This window comes from Apteryx rowi, unplaced genomic scaffold (genome assembly GCF_003343035.1).
Source record: "Apteryx rowi isolate R43461 unplaced genomic scaffold, aptRow1 scaffold_377, whole genome shotgun sequence".
NCBI lineage: Eukaryota > Metazoa > Chordata > Aves > Apterygiformes > Apterygidae > Apteryx > Apteryx rowi.
The window spans coordinates 69,957-91,291 of NW_020450274.1; the positions used below are offsets into that span (position 1 = coordinate 69,957).

General features: G+C 36.2%; 2 protein-coding genes across 2 annotated transcripts in view; one reads left to right on the forward strand and one right to left on the reverse strand.

Moving 5' to 3' along the window:
- Positions 1-21,335, forward strand: part of JMY (junction mediating and regulatory protein, p53 cofactor) — a 73,795-nt gene that overhangs the window by 45,791 nt on the left and 6,669 nt on the right. Inside the window, exons 5-10 of the mRNA XM_026073761.1 lie at positions 312-477; positions 4,415-4,602; positions 10,674-10,760; positions 13,301-13,396; positions 14,600-15,152; positions 17,671-17,981. Coding sequence (XP_025929546.1) covers positions 312-477; positions 4,415-4,602; positions 10,674-10,760; positions 13,301-13,396; positions 14,600-15,152; positions 17,671-17,978 — 1,398 coding nt within the window. The 3' untranslated portion in view covers positions 17,979-17,981. The remainder of the gene's footprint in view (positions 1-311; positions 478-4,414; positions 4,603-10,673; positions 10,761-13,300; positions 13,397-14,599; positions 15,153-17,670; positions 17,982-21,335) is intronic.
- The window catches only part of HOMER1 (homer scaffold protein 1), a 133,453-nt gene continuing 130,104 nt past the window's right edge, over positions 17,987-21,335 (reverse strand). Inside the window, exon 11 of the mRNA XM_026073767.1 lies at positions 17,987-21,270. Within this exon, the coding sequence (XP_025929552.1) occupies positions 21,229-21,270 (42 nt within the window). The 3' untranslated portion in view covers positions 17,987-21,228. The remainder of the gene's footprint in view (positions 21,271-21,335) is intronic.

The following is a 21,335-nucleotide window of genomic DNA, read 5'->3' on the forward strand; positions in this document are numbered from 1 at the left end:
ACTGGAGTAAAAGGGTGGTGGGGATATTTCATGTTGTACTTATTGTATGACTTGACAGTCACAAAGAGTAGTCCAATGCCATGGATTCTACTGCTATCATATGTAAAATACAACAAGTATTAGAGATGTATGAAACTGTGTGGCTGATCAAAAACTGTTTTCTGTCCTTGTTGTGTGTAATTTTACCATGTTATGTTTAGTGTACCAGACTGTATCTAGCTATAGTCGTATTTAAGTCTGTGATATTGTTCTTCTGATATCCTAGGTATCCTAGAACTGTGTGTTTATTTTCCTTTTCTCTTTACATTTAGATGCAAAGTCTGAAAGGTGGTACAGAAGCCATAGCCCATTTGGACCAGTTAGAAGCTGATTATTATGATCTACAGCTTCAGTTATATGAAGTGCAGTTTGAGATCTTGAAATGTGAAGAGCTGCTGCTGACAGCACAACTTGAAAGCATCAGAAGACTGATGTCAGGTACTTTATGCATAATAATTAACATGCAATCTGTAAAAGATAATTCTCTTCATAAGATTTCAGTAAAGCCTGTGGAAAGGAAATGAGAACAGTTTCTTTACCATATGAAGAGCTGGATCTTTTAATATAAGTACTGTTAAATCAAAATCTGCATCAGCCCATATACATATAGATACAGAAGTTTTGGTCTGGTTCTCATTGTCTGGAAATAAGCATATAAGATACTATGTAAAGTTTGAAAAACTAAGTTTAGGGAGGAAAAAAGTCTTAATTATTGGACTTGTCTCATTTAAAAATTTGTATTGGCACTACTCGTATTCTTGAAGTTATTGATTCTCAAAAGGAATTCCTGCAAATCAGAATCCTTCAGCTAAACTTTGAAGCTTGTTGTATTGCTGTCTTACTGATTAGAGCAACTTACTGATTAGAGCAAACCTTATGGTTTCAGAACCTATTGTATCATTTGTACTCACAGACTATCGAAATGGTACAGGCAAATCATATAGTGTTTTTGAATCCTATTCTGTCCTTTGGACCTTTCTGTACTTAGTGCTTTTATTCATATAAGCTCTGTGTTATTGTTTAGTTCACAGTACTTGCATAGAAAACTTACATTGAGGTTAGAAGTCACTTAAGAGTAGAGATCTGAAACTAGGTTGCATTGTGAGTTGCCTCTGGAGAAAGATAAAACACAGGCATCATAGAGTCTTCTCTCCCACTCACTGTTGTGTGCATCTCCTCCTTTCATGCTTGTCATCTCGTGGCAACAACATTATTTATATGTAAGGAAGCTGAGGCTTGAAAACTTTGTAAGTGACTAAAGAAATGTGGCAGCTTTGACCTTGTGCCTCTATGGGCAGCTAGTTAGTGCTTAACAGAGGGATAGTTGCTTGCACTTGGTAAACAATGCACTTAATTTTGATATTGAAATCACTATACAGTTTGTTTACATGCAGCCTGAAGGAAATCCCTTGAGCAGGAGGCTGAGAAGAAAGGAAATGTGTATCAAAATCCTTACCTTGTTGAGGTGGTAATAGCAAAACCTAAGGGCCCTCAGAGAATAAGCCTGCTGTAAAAACAGCACAGGTCATTATGAGTTGTCACTTATGTTTTCCCCAGAAATCTCAAAAAAATCTCCACAACCTGACCCAAAATGAAATAAAATCCCCGTTCACTAACCAGCCAACCCTCTCCTTCCTTGTTGACAATTTAATTGTTTGCTATTCTGGTTTCCTTTACTGTTTTAAATTTGTAAAGTATTCTTTAAAAAAAATCTAAAAGATTTTTATGTTTTTATTAAAGGCAGCTGTTTACTTTAGAAGTAATTACTGTTTTTAACAACTCTCAGCTATTCCCATAGGACAGAAAATAAAAAATGCCTTTCTTAACTGTGTGGGAATTTTGTTCGAAGGATGAAATGATCTCTTTGGAATTTACTCAGGCGAGGTGGGGATAGAACAATTGTGAAAAATGTTACATTTAAATGGCTGCATCTGGTCAAAACTATTCTGTATCTAGTCTGAGTGAAGGCATTTCTCAAAAATATAGGGGTCTTTTAATATGTGAGGTTTTGTACTGAGTCAGAGAGAAGTATTGTCTCGAATTTTCTGTTGTTTTTCCCTTTTAAACTGTAGTTATAATCAGTATAGTACTAGCCTTTTAATTGAACGCATTTGTATGACTTGAAATCTATGCATTTTGGAGGCTTCTAGAGGCTGTTGCTATTCTTTTCTCATTAACTGTATTGGCTCTGCAGTGATTTATCGGAGAGTTTTGGATTCTGTTCTGATCTGTGCAAAATCAGCAGAAGAGCAGGATGAAATCCCCACTGAGAATCTTTTGAGAGCAAGATTTGATTTCACTGCCAGTTTGAAGTTGCAGGTTGTAAGTTAGGAGTAGGAGAACATTTTCTTGCAAATTCAGCACATTGGATCTGAAAAGTACTGAATGATAATAAACTGTAGTATTATAAACTGCAGTATCTTACTGTCATTAATCAAACACCTGCACTTAAATTCTCAAAATGTAAACTTATTAGATTACAGTTTTGAAGGGTCTTATCCTATCCATACAAACTATCCATGCATCCTTGTAAAATGGATTTTTGGTGATTGCAGTGCTGTCAACAGAGAACATGATAATTGATTCCTATTTTGTTTTGGTTTTGGATGGCTCTTTTTGGTTTGGTTGTTTTGTTTGGTTGTGGGTTTTTTTTTTTCTTTTTGAACAAACACAAATGTTGTGGACCTTCCCTAAATGGGAGTTATTTTATTTGGTTTATTTTAAGTGTTTGAGTTATTAGCAGTTTAAGCACTTGCCAAATTTATATTAATTTTAAAAGCTCAAAAGCTGTTTGTGGAAGACTTGGAATTTTTGATGGAGGATGCAATAGAACTGCCAAGTTTTCTCAGACATTTGGGTGTTTATAAGCCCCATTTAACATTACATTTTAGAACTGCAATGTTTGACTGGACTGTAGCTGAGCTATTAGGATTTCATTTGTAAATTCCTATCTTTCTGTCCTAACTATGTGGGGTTTTTTTTGGGGGGGGGTGTCTTCTGATTTTGCTTTGTTTTCTACTCACTGATGTCTCAAAGTGGGTTCTAATAACTTGGTTGTTTAACTGTGGATGAAATATTTATCGTTGTTGTTTTTTTAAGCTGAATGCTCAAGTAAAGACTCAAGGAGGTCTGTTTCTATTAGTTTTTATTTAGGATTAATATACTCCTGTTCCTCCTTTTCTGGTAGTATCATGTCTTCTGCTGAGCTGAAAGTAGCATGATACAATCTGAATTCTGTTCTGTTCTGTGATTCTGTGAATTTTGGTTGCAGCAGAGACCTTACATACAAATAACATGAATGACAACTTCTTTTAAAATGGATAGCATTCTGAAAAAATCCCTGCCCCTCTCTCCAAATTATCTAGTAGCAGGAGTAGGAGGAAGCTGAATGAAAAAGAAGTTACAATCTTCTTGACAGGCAGTTGAATCAGGAGAAATGAGAAGGTTTGGTGGTGCTGCACAGTGGACACTGGACAATCTGCCAGCCCTATCCGCCTGTTTAAGCCAGCAATAATACATATCCCTCTTGGTGTGTTACAATACATATCCTACTTGGTATGCCAGTGAAATAGGGAACAAGCAGCCTTTGCTTCTCCTTCATCCCAACATTCTGCAGGGATTTATAATTCTCGTTCTTTTCCCTCTTGGCAAGAGATGAGAAGCCAACATCAGAGATAAGCTCAATGTTATACTGAATGCTCCACTCCGGAGGCTAACAATCATGAGTGTTGATAAAACTGTTAGTAATGACCTCCTTTTCAGGCATGTAATGCTTTGGAGGATGGCCTCAAAGTTACCCTCCCACTGCTGCCTCTGAGCAGAAGCAGTGACTGGGAGGTCAAAAACCTCCGAAGAGAGAATTTTTAGTGTTGTTGTGTTGTCTAACTCCCCTTTCATGAAATTAGTAGTAGTTTGTGATAGAGGAATCTCATGCCAAAGGCTTTACGAAGAGCCTGTATGTCCTGAACTTTGTAGCGAAGACCAGAGAGTATTATGGTGCATCACAGGTAACTTACGCTAGTTAAGAAACCCAAAGATATGCATGGGCATTGTGCCGAAGTTAGGCTACAGACACAAACAAACATTTACAATTGCATTTGGTTTTTTAATACTCTGAGCTTACCTGAATAACAGGCTGTGCTTCATTAATGTTGATTTCTGTTCTTCATATCAACTTTATAAAGCCTTACAAGCTTTGCTCTTTAGCGCTGTCACTCTGACCTTTTGTTTTTGCTCTTCCTCTCAAATGACTATAGCAGTCTTCTACATTAAATCTTCCTACTCAGTGGGGGAGGGGTTGTTGTTGAACAAAACAAAATGTTAATCAAATACAAACTGTTGATTTGACTTTTTGTTGCTGACATTTTTAAAACAGAGAAGAAAGATGAAGTGGTATATTATGACACTTACGAAAGTATGGAAGCCATGCTTGAAAAAGAGGATATGGTAACGTCTGTACATCTGCAAAAAGAGGAACTGCAGAAATTACAACAAAAAATCCGCCAGCTGGAAGCAAGGCGTGGACGTATTTCAGCCAAGAAAGCCTACCTCAGAAATAAAAAGGTACTTTAAACTGCAAAATTCTAGCATACTTAACAAATTTAGTGAAACTTTAAAAGACTGCATTTCAGATACAGCTTCTAAGTCTCTCAGAATTTTCATGGATTATATTTACTACTTACTAAAAGTTGTTTTACACTGTTACTAGACAAATACAATGGCATGTTTTTATCAAATTGACATATTTGAGATTCAGTATATCTGTTTAGCTTTAAGGGAACCTTTAATCAGTTAGAACTGCAGGAGCAGAACAGGAAAGGAAATCAACAGTTACTCTTTTCTGTTAATCAGAATACTTTCATGTGGAGATTGTAGCATGTTTTTACAGAGAGCAGATTTGTATCTTGTTTTTTAATTTGAAGAGAATCTTCAAGGATACTGTCTTACTAATGAGTTACGTATTTTCATTCTCTCATCGCTTCCTTTTAACTTATGTATCGTGCCATTGATTCTCTGTTTTTCTGTACTCGTCAAATATACATTAAATCCAATATATATTCTTAATTTGTAAAACTAGGTAGTGTTTTTAAGTTACTTTGTGCTATTTACTATTAGTGCAGAAAATTGTTGCAATATGGCTAATGTTTTGAAATTGTGTATCAAGTGTAGGTAAATATGTTCATTCCTTTTTCCAGAACGACTTGTTTATTGTTCCTTAGCAGTTTGCAATTACATCAGTATGCATTATTAATGAGCAAGGAAGCTTAATGAATATAATTTATCAAAATTTTGAGATGTCAGTTTAATACTTTTTAATAAATATGTTTTCACCCAGGACTATATAGTATAAGGCTATACAGAAGTCTCTGTTAAGACCCTGTTCTGAATTAGTACCAGGGCACGGGATGGTTGTATATTCCCAGTCATCACATGATGTGGGAGATCGCACCTTTATAAACAGTTTCGGTAGGCTTAGGTAAGATCTGTCCTCCCATTTATAACTAATACATCTATATCTAAATCTGAAGCGTAACAGAGGAAATAAAGCAATAGCTAGAAGCAGGTTGTTGTTCCATACTTACTTACAGGGGAGAAGTTGAGAAGCGACCCTGAAGCAGGAATAGAGATTTTCTTAGCTTGACTTCTTACCTGTATAATTAACCAGTCACCTTCTACTGGTTCATTTGTTTTAAGGTTCTACTATGATAAAATACCTTGTTTAAGCTGAAGGAATTGCTTGTTCTAGGCTATATCACTAGGTGCAGCATGCATACTTGTGCACTCAGACACGAAGCAGAGTGTATATGGTAGCATTGCTCATCTGGCTCTGCATCTGGGAGTGGTACAGTCATGTCTGCTTAACATTGTGCTGGAATAGTGTGGCTCTGCTGCTTTCAGGACCTGAGGTGATGTGTCCGTGTGAAACTTTGCTGCTGAGCATGCACATCGCAGCACTCTCTGAACTAGTTTCAGCTCTCTGTACTAACTTTATTGCCCAGTGTAGAAATACCTGCAATTGAATGCTGTAGTCAGATACTTAGCTTTCAGCTACCAAAGAAAACACAGATTAAAATAACATTTATTTAAATTTGCAGGGGGAAATCAAAGATTTTGATCTGAGCAAAAAGAACAGGCAGAATCAGTTGTTCTGTGCCATTTTACAGTACTTGGTGGGGAGAAAAGAACACAGCCATTTTTATAAGTATTTATGTTAAACAGGTATTTACTGTAGCTGCTCTTACTATTGCTGAATGCATCTCTAACTCAGAGTCCTGCTAAGCTTACTAGTAATTACCTGGAAAATCAAGAGTCTTGTGTCTGATTCAAATATAAGCAAGCATTATATCTTGAATTACTATTGTAGTGACATTGCAAATCACATTGTTAATGAACATTACTTATAGTGCCTATTGTGTGTAGTTGTATTTTATGAACCTGTGAGAAAACAAGGTTCTTGTTCGGAAGAGTGTGCAGTTTAATTTACACATGCAGAACAGCGATGCAGGTGGGATGCAAAAGTGGAATCTCGACGGCGAGAGGGAGTGAGTCAGTGACTGAATGCTGAGTGCAAAACGAATGAGTTGTTGAGGGTGGATTTGGACAGTGCAAGTGCTGTGTGGTAAATCTCTTTCTTGAAAGTATGTCTGTCTGTCATGATTCAGAAACATCTATTGGTGAACCGAGAGTCTAAGAGTCTGCTCAATGCTTTCAGATTGTGTTCCCGACTGTGCTTGATTCAGCAAAGTGTCTTAAAACATAACTGTAAACAAGTGTTTTGGTTTTGGTTGGTGGGATTTTGATGCCCCCCCCCCTTTTTTTTTGATCTTGACAGGTCTGTAATCGAAAACAAAATAGCAAGCTGTGCATTAAGTGGTGTGTACCACAATGTTGTGATACATGTAGGAATATAGAAATTATAGCTGTTGCATATTAGCTTTTTGGTGACTGAAGGTACCATTAAGAGAATGTGTCCTTTCTGGCAGCAGATACCGTGATTAACAAAACAATAGGAAGCAATTCTCTTAACATCAGTTTTTATTTTTTGGAGAAGGCTGTTTCATCATCCAAATATTTGAAAATCTTGTCTGTGAGTTAAGGGGGATCAAATACTATGTGTAGAATAAGGCTTTAGGTAATATAAAGCCTATATACTTCTGTGACTACAATCTTCTTCTCCACAGTCTGCTCTTTAGAAATCCTTTTCCCTTTTTTCCAGCTGATGCTTTTTATCTTTTAATTTTGTGGTCAAATAATTGTAACAAACTTTTTTTATTTAGAAACTTTGGCTAAAGATCTTTTGTTAGAACCCTCATTCAGTTGTGATTTTGAGCTACTGAGCCAGCATTTCTTAAGTTTACGGTTTTACTGAGGTTGATGTTCTGTCTCCTCTTTCGCTGTGCTGACATGAGTATAGACTTTCTTCTCTCAGTTTCTTACCCAAAATGTATTTGCATTTGTTGAGCAATCATTTCCTGATGATCCTTTGTGTTGATGCTAGTGAGCTAGTTATTCAAAAATCAGATTTTCATAGTTGTCTCATTATTTTTCCATATTTCTTGAAAGCTAGTGATGGATTTTGCATGCAGGATGTATCTATTGTTATCTGAGTCCACCCCCTGCTGGCTGCACGGTAGTATCAGTTCTGGTATAGTATGAAACAACAGCTGCTCTGTTAGGGAGCTACACAGCAAAGAGACAGGGTGAAAAAGACATTGCAGAAGGTGTCTAGAAAAATATTTTTGAAATTCAATTATTGTATGTACAGGAAAACTATTCCTTATCGTAAGTGGACAGGGAAGAGCAACTGGCTGGTGAAGCTGTTCGCAATATGTTTGTAGTGCATGCTTTGACCTAGGGAGCTTCCTGACGTGCTGTTGTGTCTGGTTAATATGTCACCTTTGATACTTTGCAAGCATGCAGTTTAAATAGCTAATGCCAAAGCAGGTGCTCTGTAGTTGCAGTAACAGTTGAAATATGATTACTTCATATACTTTCATATTATTATTATATTTTAAAGACACACCAAAACAGAAATCATAAAATATGCCTTCTGCACATACAGAGCTTACTGAATGAGAAGCTGACTTTTTTATTGGGATGCTTTTCAATTTGAAAGGTTGGTTCATTGGAACTAGTTAAAAGAGATCTATATTAGTATTATATTTATGTATATTATGTGCTAATATTATATTTAACTGTGGTAGTTTATCCAGTGAGAAGGGCTGAAATGGTTGATCAGCTTCCCTTTTCTGGTTTGCCATAGAAGCACAATCTGATATGACAGAAATCAGTCAGGTGATTAAAAGAGAAATGAGCAGTACTTCTTGTTGCTCTCTGAATTCTGTACAGTTGGCAGCGTCCTCAGTGAAGTGCTGCTCCAGCCGGACGTGCTGCTCCAGCTGAAGCTTTACCAGTGCCGAGTAGAACAAGAACGTTACTGGAGATGGGTTGCAGGCCACATACACCCAGCACGCCCAGTTATGATGCTTTGTTTTTTGCCGGTGTGAGATTGTCGATTTATGGTCAGCTTGTCATCCACCTTAATCCTCCAGGTCATTTTCTTTAGTGCTGAAGCCTAGCTATTTGTTCTTCATCCTCTGTTTGCAGTCACTTATCTTGTCTACGATGAAAACCCTGCGTTTGTCCCTACGAAATTGCAGCCTTTTTTTAGACCATTTCTGTAATTACTAAAGATGATTCAGAATTCTAATCCTGTGCTGCAACATGTTTTCAGCCTCTCCTAGCTGCTTGCTTTATTTCACGTCATAGAGACCTAATTACATTAAAGTAGGTCATTTCTTTCTTAGTATAAAGTCAGTACCATATGTTTTGGACCATTTTATCCTCTTTCTTTACATACTTAAAATATCTAGCATTATTGTTCTTATGCAGAAAGATTTGAATATTGATGCTAAACAGAAAATGTTTCAGAAAGCTGTACCCCCTAAAGTATTTGTGAGAGTATATTCTTGTAATTTGAATATTAAAGTTTCTCTCATACTGTTTTTCTTTTCTTTAGTCTTGCCAATGTGTCAAAAACCCCTCCAAATCTAAAATATGATCTTCCTCATTATTTTACAATACTGTTTTGATGGAACTTAGCACATAAATAGAGAATAAACTGTGAAGATAAAAGTATTAAGAAAAGTCTTCAGCATCTCTATAACGTTCAGAAGTTATTGCTGCATCTTTGAAATGTAGAAATTAGGTAGTATATACTTTTACAGTTAAAAATTTAATGGATTAACTTTTCCAGTTGTATCAGTTGACCTCTTTTCCTTGGTATTAACCCCACCACACAAAACAAAACACCAGCAACACTCCTTAGCTGTATATTTACCTCTGATGAAGTTGGGAAGAGCATTTCCTCAGAAACCTGTACTCTTGTCAGAGCATTATGTGTATACTGCAGCAAAATTGATGCTCTTACTGTTTAGAAACATTTTAAGACGGTGTGTTTCTTGGGTGTACAGGAGCCCCGGCTACCTTTTCTGTAAGCACTTTGTGTCCACTGTCAGCTTTTAGGAGAATGTAGCTTTTTCTGCAGCTCCATAAAAGTTAATGTTGGGCTTTTTTGTCTCTCCCCGCCTTGACTGCCTGTCTTTCCGGCACCAATGCAGTATCGTGCATGGGGGCTGATGCCCCCCAGGTGCCCCGCGTAGCCCTGGGGCTGCGAAGCTCGGTGGGCTCCGCACGCGCAGGGCGGCTGCCCCTCAGCGCAGCACTCTCCCATCGTGCTCACGCTGCACAGCGCTGCCCGGCACTGCCCCCTCCTACGCAGCTGTGATACCTGTTTCTAACTACGCATCTGACCTTGTTTGGGCCCGATTTCATTGCTCGTGCTGTCTGACTTCCTGGCCTGCGGTACTGCCCTGTGCACTGGTCCATCTCTTGGCTACTCTGAATTCCTGCAGGTTCCTCTTCTTTACAGCTGATGCTTCATGCAGTTCAGTTTTCTTCTATAATCTGTCTGAAGTTTTGAGTGTCATGTCTCATCTTGTCATCTATTGTAACTTGTCCTGTTTCCTTTTTAGTTTGTTGTTCTTATTCTCAGGCGATGCAATAAATGCTTGCTTTTAAACTTGACATTTCAGATGTGAATTTTGTGTAATAAGGGAACCTGCTTGTGCATGCATAAAATTATAACAATTTTATCAATGTTTGTACTTACAGATTGGTTGTACATGCAAAAGATGAAGTGACACTTGTAAATGGGAAGCTGCCTAGTTGCATAAACAGGAATACATAGTGTATTTGAGAGTTAGTTACTATTATCCACATATACTAATACATGGAACTGCACATGGATTTTATGATCCCCCAACTATTTGACAAATCATCATGTCTTGCCACTTCTCTACTGGTATTGTAGAACAGACTTGTCAAGCACTGTTACTTGTATATATTCTTCTAGCACTTAAAAGTAGTAGGTTTGGGGGTTTTTTTTCTTGATTTTGTTTACATTTTATGGTTTCAATTGTAAGTTAAATTAGCATGGTTGAACAGTTGTCTGAGATTAGTTTTGTAACTTTTATTTTTCTAATTCTTAGTGCTGTTTGTTAAATATTACATTTCATACTATAAGCTGATATTTGAAATGTATATTTTATAGAAAACATTTTATGTCTCTGCAGGAGATCTGTATCGCAAAGCATAATGAAAAGATCCAGCAGCGTCACCAGAGCGAGGAGGAGTACAGATTGCACCATACTGTGCAGCTAGTAAGTTTGAGCTCTCTGCTAGTGAGGTTAGCCTTTAGCTAATTGCTTGTATTCCTCATTATACTTTCATTAGCAGTTTTCATTGATGGCTGTTTTAAACAGATAAAGTGTATCCTTGACCTTTGGACCATGGACTTCGTGTTATGCTGGTGAGAGGAAATATATAGCTGTGTTAGGGTAACACTGAACCTAAGCAAATAAAGCAGTTCATTAATAGCAGGTTCGCAGTCTTAAGTGATTACTGTTAGGCTAAGGGTGCATGCAGAGCTTGTTAACATTTGCACATAAATGATTCTGGACACCTCTGAGTACAGTATCAGATATGCTGAAATGAGTAAAGAAACCTTACATATTTATCTTTGCATGGTAATAAGATCATTCATTATTTTTCTTTCACTTGCTTTTTACAAAAAAAAAAAAAAGCATTTGAATTGTGTTGTGTAAAATATGTAGTTCCAAACATGTGCTCCATGATTCTCTGAGCAGTCTCATCACAGAAAGTAAGCTAGTTAGTCCAACTGTTGTGTTGTAAATAATACTTTATCTTAAAGAATATTCAAATTCTGGGCTAGGTCTTGGGAGCTGATATAGCATCAATATTTAATAATGATGACTTTGTCAAACATGCATTGAAATCCAAGTCTTTTTAATTCAGGCTCCAATTAGATCAGTGAAAGTGATTCTATTTCATTCTTATACATTTTTAACATTGATATATTTGTCCAGGGAGTCAGTTGCATAATTTATTTTATGAAAAGGCTACTAGTGAAAGACAACACGAATTGGCATACTCTTTCAGGAACTTGAAACAATAAAGCAAAGGACTTTGCTATATGGATTGCAGTTCATTTATCACTTTTAAGAATAAGACTTGCCTATGCTGAGGATCTTTTTCTTGCTTCTCAGACACTACTTTTTTTTTAAATTATTTATTTCACAGATTTGACAACTTACATTATATAAAGAACCTTATGCTGTTTTAAATCTTTTTTTCCATTAATAATTTGACTGAAAATTTCTACTATTATTTTAAAATAGGTTTTCAGCCACTGGTATTCATGAAAAATTTTGAAAACATAACCTCAAAGGTGTCCAAACCTGAAACCAGATAAGAATTTCAAATTCACCATTCTTATATTAAAAAAAAACCTAAAGTTCAAGCCTTTGTTTCAGGAAAAGTTCAACCTGATTGCATATGAAATATTCAGGTGTGCTGGTAGGAGAACTATCCTTTGTTCTTCTTGCTGTAATCTTTTCTTCATGCTGCTTTTGTAACTTTTTAGCCCCATTGTTTTTGTTTTGGTTTTGGTTTGTTTTGTTTTAACCACATGCTTCTTGTCCTTGCTTCCTTTTTCTGTTTCCTGTCCTTTGTCAGCCATGTACTCCTCTTCCTCTCCCTAAAGCCTCTATACTTACCCCCTTTGAAAGCGCAGAAATTGGACCTTTATAAGGATACCAGGCAAGTCACTGACTTATGAAAATGGTAGGCAGGAACTGCTTTTATGTTGGCTAGATGAGAATAAAAGTTCACAAAGGTGATCTGAACTGTTAGTGATCAAGATCAGCCTTTAATAGTAACACTTAATGCTATGAGACCTGTAAGAATTAACACTGCTATTTCTGCTTAGAAAGTTTTGTTTACAGTCATCTGTTCTATGATTTTGTTACTTTCCCATTTGATAACTTCTGAACTTACAAGTCCACTAACTTTTTCCTTTGGATAACTAGTGTCTACTTTCAATAAATCTGACTGAAGAGTAGTGTTTCATTTCAAAGATGTAGTAACTTTGCTTAAGTTTTGTGAAAATGGATGACTAGTTAAAGGAGGTGGATCCAAGTGTGTGTTTTCACTGAGGTAAGATCCCCAGGCAAGAAAACCATGTCACTGTTTTGGCTGTGAGGAAGAGCTTCAAACCTTTATTTAGTCAAGTTTACAGAAAATCAGGCTGGATTAAATAATGACATGTTAAGCTCATTAAATACAAAACTTTAGTTTACTATTATAACTTAATTATAATAATTTACTTCCAAGAATTTGCTAAATATTAGCTTCCGAATTTTGAGACACTGAGTTCTATGGCTTCTTGCACTATGAAAATACTAATATTACTTATTTTAAATGTGCAGCCTTATGATTATTATCCTTTTTTTTCCTGGTATGAGAGAAAATGAACACTGGTTTGCTCTCTGGCTAATTTATACCATTTTAGTTTATACTGTTTTTCAGGATAATACTCTATCATGTCTTTTGTTATTTACCATCTTCTAAGGTAAAAGGTTCCAGTGTTTTTCAATCTTTCTTTGCTGAGTTTCATGTTTCTTCAAGGTTATAAAATATGAAATGCATAATAGCTATTTTCTTTTTCTTTTAAGGCAAAAAAAAAAAAGGCAAAGCTTCAAAGTTCAGAAATATGTTTATTAGAGAAGAGATTGTTAGATAGTTCCTAACAATTAGAAGAAGAGTTATTTTAATTCAGTTTTTCATGTTAGACATAGCACTGGATGTAGTGTCCAACATGTTTTCCATATTCTTTTTTTAGAAGAGAGATCAACTACAAGATGAGGAGGAAAGAAAGAGTTCCTGGGTTAGTCAGGAGCGACAGAAAACACTGGACAGACTCCGCACATTTAAACAGGTAACAGAAGAAGAGTTATTCTTCTTTTCTGCCATTTTCTTTTGAAGAGGAAATTTTCACTGCATTCCAGGAGCATGCAGAATAATTGAATAATTAACTGTTCTTTAGAAAATCTACAAAAGAATATGGCATTGGTGGCAGTAAAGTTCTCTGGCCATTGCCTTCCCAATGCTTTGATAAGCATTTTGGCCAGGCATTTAGCAGACTTCCCTAACAGAAGTATAATCCAAATGATATTTCACACAAAGAGCATTATCATTTGGCATACACCCATCCACTCCCACTGTTTTTCAGAACACCTGCCAGTTCCTGGCCCTCCCTATTACAATCTAAGTCTCAGAAAAGGAATAGAAGATGGAGAGATGGGGAGGCAATGAGGAGAGGGATGAAAGTGCAAGAGAACAGAGACTGTATTAATTGGTGAAGACAATTTTTGTTTGTGTTGAATATGTAATAAAGTACTGGTATGAGAAGTTTGATTACTGGAAAGTTGTATTGCTCAGCAAAACACTGTTTACATCCTTATTCTTTGTAAGGCTTTTGAATTGCATAGTCTCTGTAAATTAAAGCAAGGTTACTTATTACAACCAGCACCTGTTAATGAACTTATATTATATATGAATATGTTTGTATTGATATGAATTCTATTGCTTTGGGCTTGCCACAATGTTTAAAATGTTTTAGACTTGACTTTCAGAAACAGTTTTTACTTTTGCATAAAAATGGATATGGGTGAAACTGTAATTTGAAAAGACAGGCTGCAAATTTAGGAACTAAATTAAAAACACTTTGGAAATTCTCAAAATGTTTGAGGACTTTGTTGCAGAGACAACCATTGGTCAGTTTTAGAAAAGGGAAGCAAGAGGGAATTTTGAATTACAGTTTTCAGAAAAAACACTATTTCAAATATAGAATCTGGTTCTTAGTGAATCCCATTTTTAACCCATGTGTATACCTAACTAGACCAACCAGATCTACGTTAACCAAGAAAAGAAATTAAGAAAATGAATCATTTTTGCATTTTTGCATCACTAATACAAGTGAGGATATTCTTGCTTTGTTTTTTACCTCCAGAACAAAATGAATGAAAATACTTAAATAAATTTTGCTCGTCAGAAAGGCAAAGGCTAATGACAGTTACTTAGTATCTAAAATAGTGTGTTGCATGTACTTATCTAACTGTAAATAACTGCTTCACTTTAGCGGTACCCTGGGCAAGTAATACTTAAATCAACCAGACTACGACTGGCTCATGCAAGAAGAAAATGTACAGGCAGCTCAATATCCTGTGTAGATCAGCCTCAATCTTTGCCAGCAACCATACAAACCCAAGAGAAGAGTGAAGAGGTGGAACTGGAAAGCATAGTTCAGCCTTTGGAAGTGCAGGAATCCAGAAGCTTAGAACAACTTCAAGATATTTTGTTACCTCCCAATGGTGTTACCTCTGAACTGCTTCATGTTAGTACTTCTCCACACATTAGTAATGAGCTTCAACCAGAGACTGTTACTGTAGTACCACTTCCTCCTCCTTTGCCTCCACCACCTCCACCTCCACCCCCACCTCTGCCTTCCAAGGAAGATGCCACCAAATCCTTAGAGAAAACCGATAGCCTTGTTAAATGGCAGAGCGAGGAGAAGGGAGTCCAGCACTCTTCCAGTATCCCAGCAGCACATCTGTTTGACAGTAGTCAGCTAGTCAGTGCCAAGAAGAAGCTTAAGAAGACAGGTGATCTAGAGAGTTTACAGAGGAGGAGAGGTAATGTTTTTGTTTCAGTGTATTTAGTTGCAATGTACCAATTTCTCTTTTGAATTGCTATATAGAAAAGTGTATACTCTGATTTATAAATTATTAATGCAAAAATTGTTAAATTCTTTTCAGCTGAAGATTGTTGGCAACTCAAACAAATGTTAGGACCTTTATGACAGTGTACTGTGTACTTGTTCAGTTAAACAGAAAAAGCTTATGAAAGGGATTATGTGATAGACCATGTTATACTACCTAGAAGAGGGAGTTAAGCACTGGCTCAAAGAATCTTTTTCTGTCTTGTTTGCAGTTAGCACTAAGTATGATGTGCTTCCTCTGAGGGTTCATTGTTTTTCAGTAAGAGAATTTAACATAATTTATGACCTAGTAAAATGAACGCCTGTCTTGGGACATAGGAAGCCTTGAGAATGCTTTCTTCAGGGTTTCTCCAAATTTTTGTCCGAAAATCCACAAATCCTTAAGTCCCCTGAGAGCTAAGTGACGATATATACATTTAACAACAATTGAGAATTAAATCTTTAATCATTCAGCAAAGCATGTTAGGAAAGATTTGAAAGATCAAAAACTTAATGGGAAACTGAGTAGACAGAGCACAAGGCTGAGTTGGGAGATATGTTACAAATTTATTACGTGATTCTGTTTTAATTATTTTTAACCGTCTGTTTATTCTTTATCCCATATATAAAATAGAGAGAACAATATCCATGTTTGAACATCATAATCTTGACATTTAGATGAAAAATGCTATATTAGAGCTAAGTTTTTATTTGAAAATCAGTGATGGGATTTTCGAAAGCACTCAGCTGTGCTATTTCACTGAAAGTCGCTGAGAAGAAGTGCCTTGGGTAGGCCTTGATTCACATTAGTGGAATATGGTTGGAATAACCATAACCTTTTATTAAAGATTCCCCATAGCTTTGTCAGTTGCAATTACAGGAAATGGTTGACATTTTCACTCATCCAGATAAAATCAAAATGAGAAATGTTTTTGTCTTACCAGACAGAAACAGGTATGTTTCCTCTAGAATTCTTAAATCCCTGAAATACCTTGAAGCAACTGAATAGTTACAGAACTGTTAAGTTCTTAAGAGCCTTGCAGGTTGCAGGTGTAGTGTTTTAAGTCCATGATTAATTTTGATGCTGCTGTGCTCCATTTTTCTTTTCCTGTGGTTCTATTGTTTACTTTTCTGACACTGTTTCTCCACTAATTCAGCTTTGGATATATGACCCATTTTATCTATCAATTTTATATAAAACATGTATTGTGTGGGTAATTTGATATACATCATAAAAGGGCAAATATAAAATCAAATTACATCCTCCCCCTTGAGAGTATTGTTAGTATCTGCACCTGTACTCTACCTGCTGCTCTCTATTCTGTAAGTTTTAGGATAATGTTCCAAACCTCTTCAGAAATTTGTCTCTTTTCTTTGACAGATGAGTGTTTTATTAAGATCTTTCTTTTCCCCTTCAAACATACAATCCTTTTTTCTTCTTTTACTTCCAGTCTTTTCGTCTTGTCTATCCCTGTCAGTGCCCTTAGTCAGATGGACAAAGTCCACTCATAAATGCAAAGGGTTTTAAAAATGTATTCTACAACAGACATAGAAGAACTGGAGATGGATATTCATCTATTGATTGATATATGTTGCATTTTGTGTGTGCTGTCTTGTGCTAGCTAGTTTGCAGTGTTGTACCGTGAGTATTATATCACATTCTCTGACATAGAGATCTTGCCTACTTCCAGCTCTTCAAAGAGCTAATGATTTTATTTCTGCAGAGGACTAGTTTCAGGTTGGTGATGAAGGAAGGACTGGTGATAAAATAATAACTGTTACTTCTCTGCTTTCCGTAATTATGAGGGAAGAGTATTTATATGGGCATACTGTGACTAGGTGCTCATACATGAATCAAAAGTTCCATGTTGAAAGTGGAGGAGCAGAAAATTTTATGTTGTTGCAGTTGACTATACCGCTGCTTCCCGCACTGGTATAGAGTAGTAGTCATAGAGTTAGGTAAAATCCGCTACAAAATGCAGATGGTGAGAGTGTAGGTTCTCCTCTGTGCTTGTGTTTCTTTGACTGCACAGTCCAGTACTTTGTTTACATGCTTGTTACCTAAGTTTTGATGTCAGGACATAGAATGAAGGGTGGGTTTTAAGAGTTTTATTCATTGTAGCCATTTTGATTTTCCTGACTGCAAAGAGGAAAGCCATCTTGCCCAAGAGTTTTACTTCATACCTGATGTGAGTTTACTTGTTTTCAGAAATTATATTTGTTTGCGTAATCCACTTTTGACCTGGTAATGAGGAAGATAAATTTAGAGGCTAAAACCAAAATACAGCTACAGAATGATAAAATTGAAAATGCTAGTCTCCTTTATACTTACTATATGGAACTATTGCATTAACTGCATGTGGCTACTTTTTCTTCTGTGGGAAATATAAATGAAGACCCTGACTGAATAAATTTAGTAAAAATAATACTGAAAGTCTTTTGATTTACTGCAGTGAGTTCCCCGATGGATGAAGTACTGGCTTCCTTGAAGCGTGGTAGCTTTCACTTAAGAAAAGTTGAGCAGAGAAGTCTCCCTCCTTTTCCTGATGAAGATGATAGCAATAACATCTTGGCACAGATCAGGAAAGGGGTGAAACTGAAGAAAGTGCAGAAGGATGTTTTGAGAGAATCTTTTACAATTCTGCCTGATACTGACCCTCTGACAAGGAGCATCCATGAAGCATTGCGACGAATTAAGGAAGCATCACCTGAATCAGAGGATGAAGAGGAGAGTTTGCCTTGCACAGACTGGGAAAATTAACCTGTAATTAACCTAAATTTTAAAGTTATTTCTTCAACACTTTTTGTATAACAATAGCTGCTAAGCCTCAGGTTATGCATTCTAGGAGACTTAGTATGAATGCAACTAAACTATCATTGACCTCTGAACTGATAAAAGTGCAAATATGAACTTAGTATCACTGACTTTTTAAAGGAATTTAAGGTTTATAGTAAGAAAAAACATTTTAGGCACCATCTTAGCCTTTTTTATGTTTGAATACTTTTGCTGAATATTGACAGTACTGCTCCTGTAAAAAGCTCTATACTATTTAGTAAATTGAAGGGACTCTTTGCAGCTTACAAAAAAGCTTTAAAAAGCTTTTAAGTAACAAAGCAGCACAATCACTCTTGGACACACCGTATACTTCAGATATTTTCTAATTGCTTCTGGCATTGTGAAAAACGTAGTGTGTTTAAACACTTCAGACCGAATAGCTCCAAATTGAGGATGATTAGATTTGACCACTGTACACACTGAAATCTCGTTGGTTGTTACCCTTTGTAGCTGCCTCTTTGATAGCTTGCTTTCAAATCTGTGAAGACTTTGACTTCATTGAATTTCGAGAATATAAACAGTAAATTTACAAATACAATTTATACTTCTGCTATTCATACAAATCCCACCAACTTACATTATATTAAACTTCAGTGCCTGTAAGTGCAGATATTAGACTTCAGCAGATTAAGTTAATGAGTTCAGAACAAAACAGAAACTGGCAAGAGATTAGTTTTCATAATTAAAGCTGCACTAGTAGCACAAAGAGATTCTTGATTACAACTGCGTACAGCACTGTTCCTCAGTGGTGGTTCTTTTCTGCTGCTGGCACATGGATGAAATTAAGTGTAAATAAAGGGTTCCAGTAAACTTTTCTGCAAGTATCTAAAATTTGGAAAAAAGAGATGTATGACAATCTGTTAAGAATTTAAAAACCTGTTCAAAAATCAAAGGATATTTAAAAAGAATGTAAAACAGATATTTATAAACCTTGCAATGCATCTAGCAGTAGGAAGAAGATAATATTTTTGAATGTTTACAGTGAGGCAATTCTACCCTGTTTAGTTATTACCATAGCTGGAGAGTGACTATTGATAAGGTGCTACAGCAGTTTAAAAAGTGATGGTGACTTGCCCCATCATCTCCTGTATATTGTGCTGATTATAAAATACTATGTTTCCAGCTGTTCCATTGGTATGCTATTTTCAAACACTACATTCTAAATTTTTAAAAAGGAAAATAAATGTTGCCTTTATTTCCTTATGAAGTAGCCATTGACCACCCTAGTAATTTAATACTGTTTAATTACGGCATGCTGCTTCTATACCAAATGTACTACTAGTTTGGGACTTGGAAATCCAGGAATGGAGTTGTACTTAACTCTTGCTGAAACTCATAGTGGAAGCGGTTCTGCCTAGATCTAACTGTAGTCACTGACCACTCTAACTTCTTATATTGTTTGCATACTGAAAACTCCCACTGCCACAGCCATTCAGCAATTAAGTCATAGCTAAAATAACAAAAGACATACCTTGGAACTGACTTGACTTTCTCAGTGCATTTATTCTCTTTTAATTTCCTAGATAATTGACCAAACTTAAACTTTGTGATTTGACTTTGTGGTTTTAGTAAACGTAACTTATTCTTTGCGATCTTGTTTGCATTTTTAATAAGAATACTTTTTAATACTATGGGACATAAAAATGGAAGGAATATATCCAAGAGTGGTATGAATTGTTTTAATCTAATTGGTGGACCCCTAAACATTTTCCAGTGGAAGCACATTCTCTTTTAGAAGTCTTATGTATTCATTGCTGGACAGTATACATGCGTACGGGTTTTTTACCTTTACCTTTGCAGCCCTTTAGAAGGAAGTCAGAGTGCAGGTTGAAAGTCACTGCTGTGAAGTACCTTTAGTGCACCAGTTGCTGTCTCCTTTTCAAGACATGCTGTGTTGAATGTAAAGTGTTCTACCAGTGCACAGTTATGATGTTTTCCCCCTTTAAGATGCAGTCCTGCCAAATGCTGAGGTCTGAGTGTGCTCCTTGGAGATTTTTCACACATCTGGGACTTGCTTTCTCTCACCAACATCAGATTTTATTATGAAAATAATGTAGTTAGATGAGATTTTTTAACAGATAGTACAGATGATTAAAAAACAGATGTATAAGAAGGCTAACAAGTCAGAAAGTAAAAGCTTGCCCTTGCAGTGCAGGTGCATGGAATAATCTGACTTTAGGAACGGAGAAACTGAAACATAGTCCTAGTGAAATTCAGCTGAATAAACACTTTTCACATAGATGAGTGTGCTTACTTGAACGTATAAACTGATTACCCAGAATTCATTACACAAGAATAAAATCTAATAACAGTCTGTTGTAGAAATGGCAGAATAGTTTTTTTACTATCAGGTTAGCAGTTTAATACCATGCTTTATTAAAAAGATTAATCTGTTGATTTTTAAACTGTACGCTCTGCACACATAAAAAAACAGTTGCATAGAGATTTTAGATTGAAAACAGTTATACAAAAGTATATGGGCACATACATTACATAGTTTAATATATATACATTGCTATAGGCTAAATGTAATGCAATTATTTGCCTTAAGAATGAAAGTTAAATCTGATATAATGACATATGTTTATCAAATGCAGAAAAGTGTCTTAAAATATATGCAGCAGTGGAAAAGGAGAATATTAACAAGGCAGGACTAATAAGCTGAAGTGATTTCTTTAATTATTGAAGTTTGAAGACAGAATAATAGTAACTGATTGCTTCAGACAATCTAGTTATCTCTTGTATTACCTATTTTGTGAGTTAACGTCTACATAAAGTTGCATGACTACCTTTTTTTAAGAGCAGTTTCTTCCTTATAGTTGCAGTAAACCATGTTCAAAACTACTGAGGCATTTAGTGTATCTGAAGTACTAGTTGAACAAGCAGTATAAAGATGTGGTAGCTCTGTATGAGAAAACAGAAGATTATTGGTTATCAAAAGTAGCCCGAGCCCTTCTGTGTGCATATACATAATGGTGGTACCCACAAATGCCAATAGTGCATTTTGAGTACTGTAGGTAACGTGAATTCTGGGTTCCTGGGAGTAATGGACAAAGTAGCTGGGTGAAGAAAAGACCTTTTGCTCTCCAGAGTCTTCTAATGCAGTATTTCAGGCCTCTTCAAGCTCTAGTCTGTGTTCACTGCCAACACCACCATAAGGCAAAAGAAGCTGTGGTCATACTCTGTGAGTCCTGGCTCCTGAGTTAGTGTCCTTGCACTGGGAGCAAAGAGAATCAAGGCTGTTAGAGAGACTGCTCAGTATTGCATGTTTGGAATTGCCTG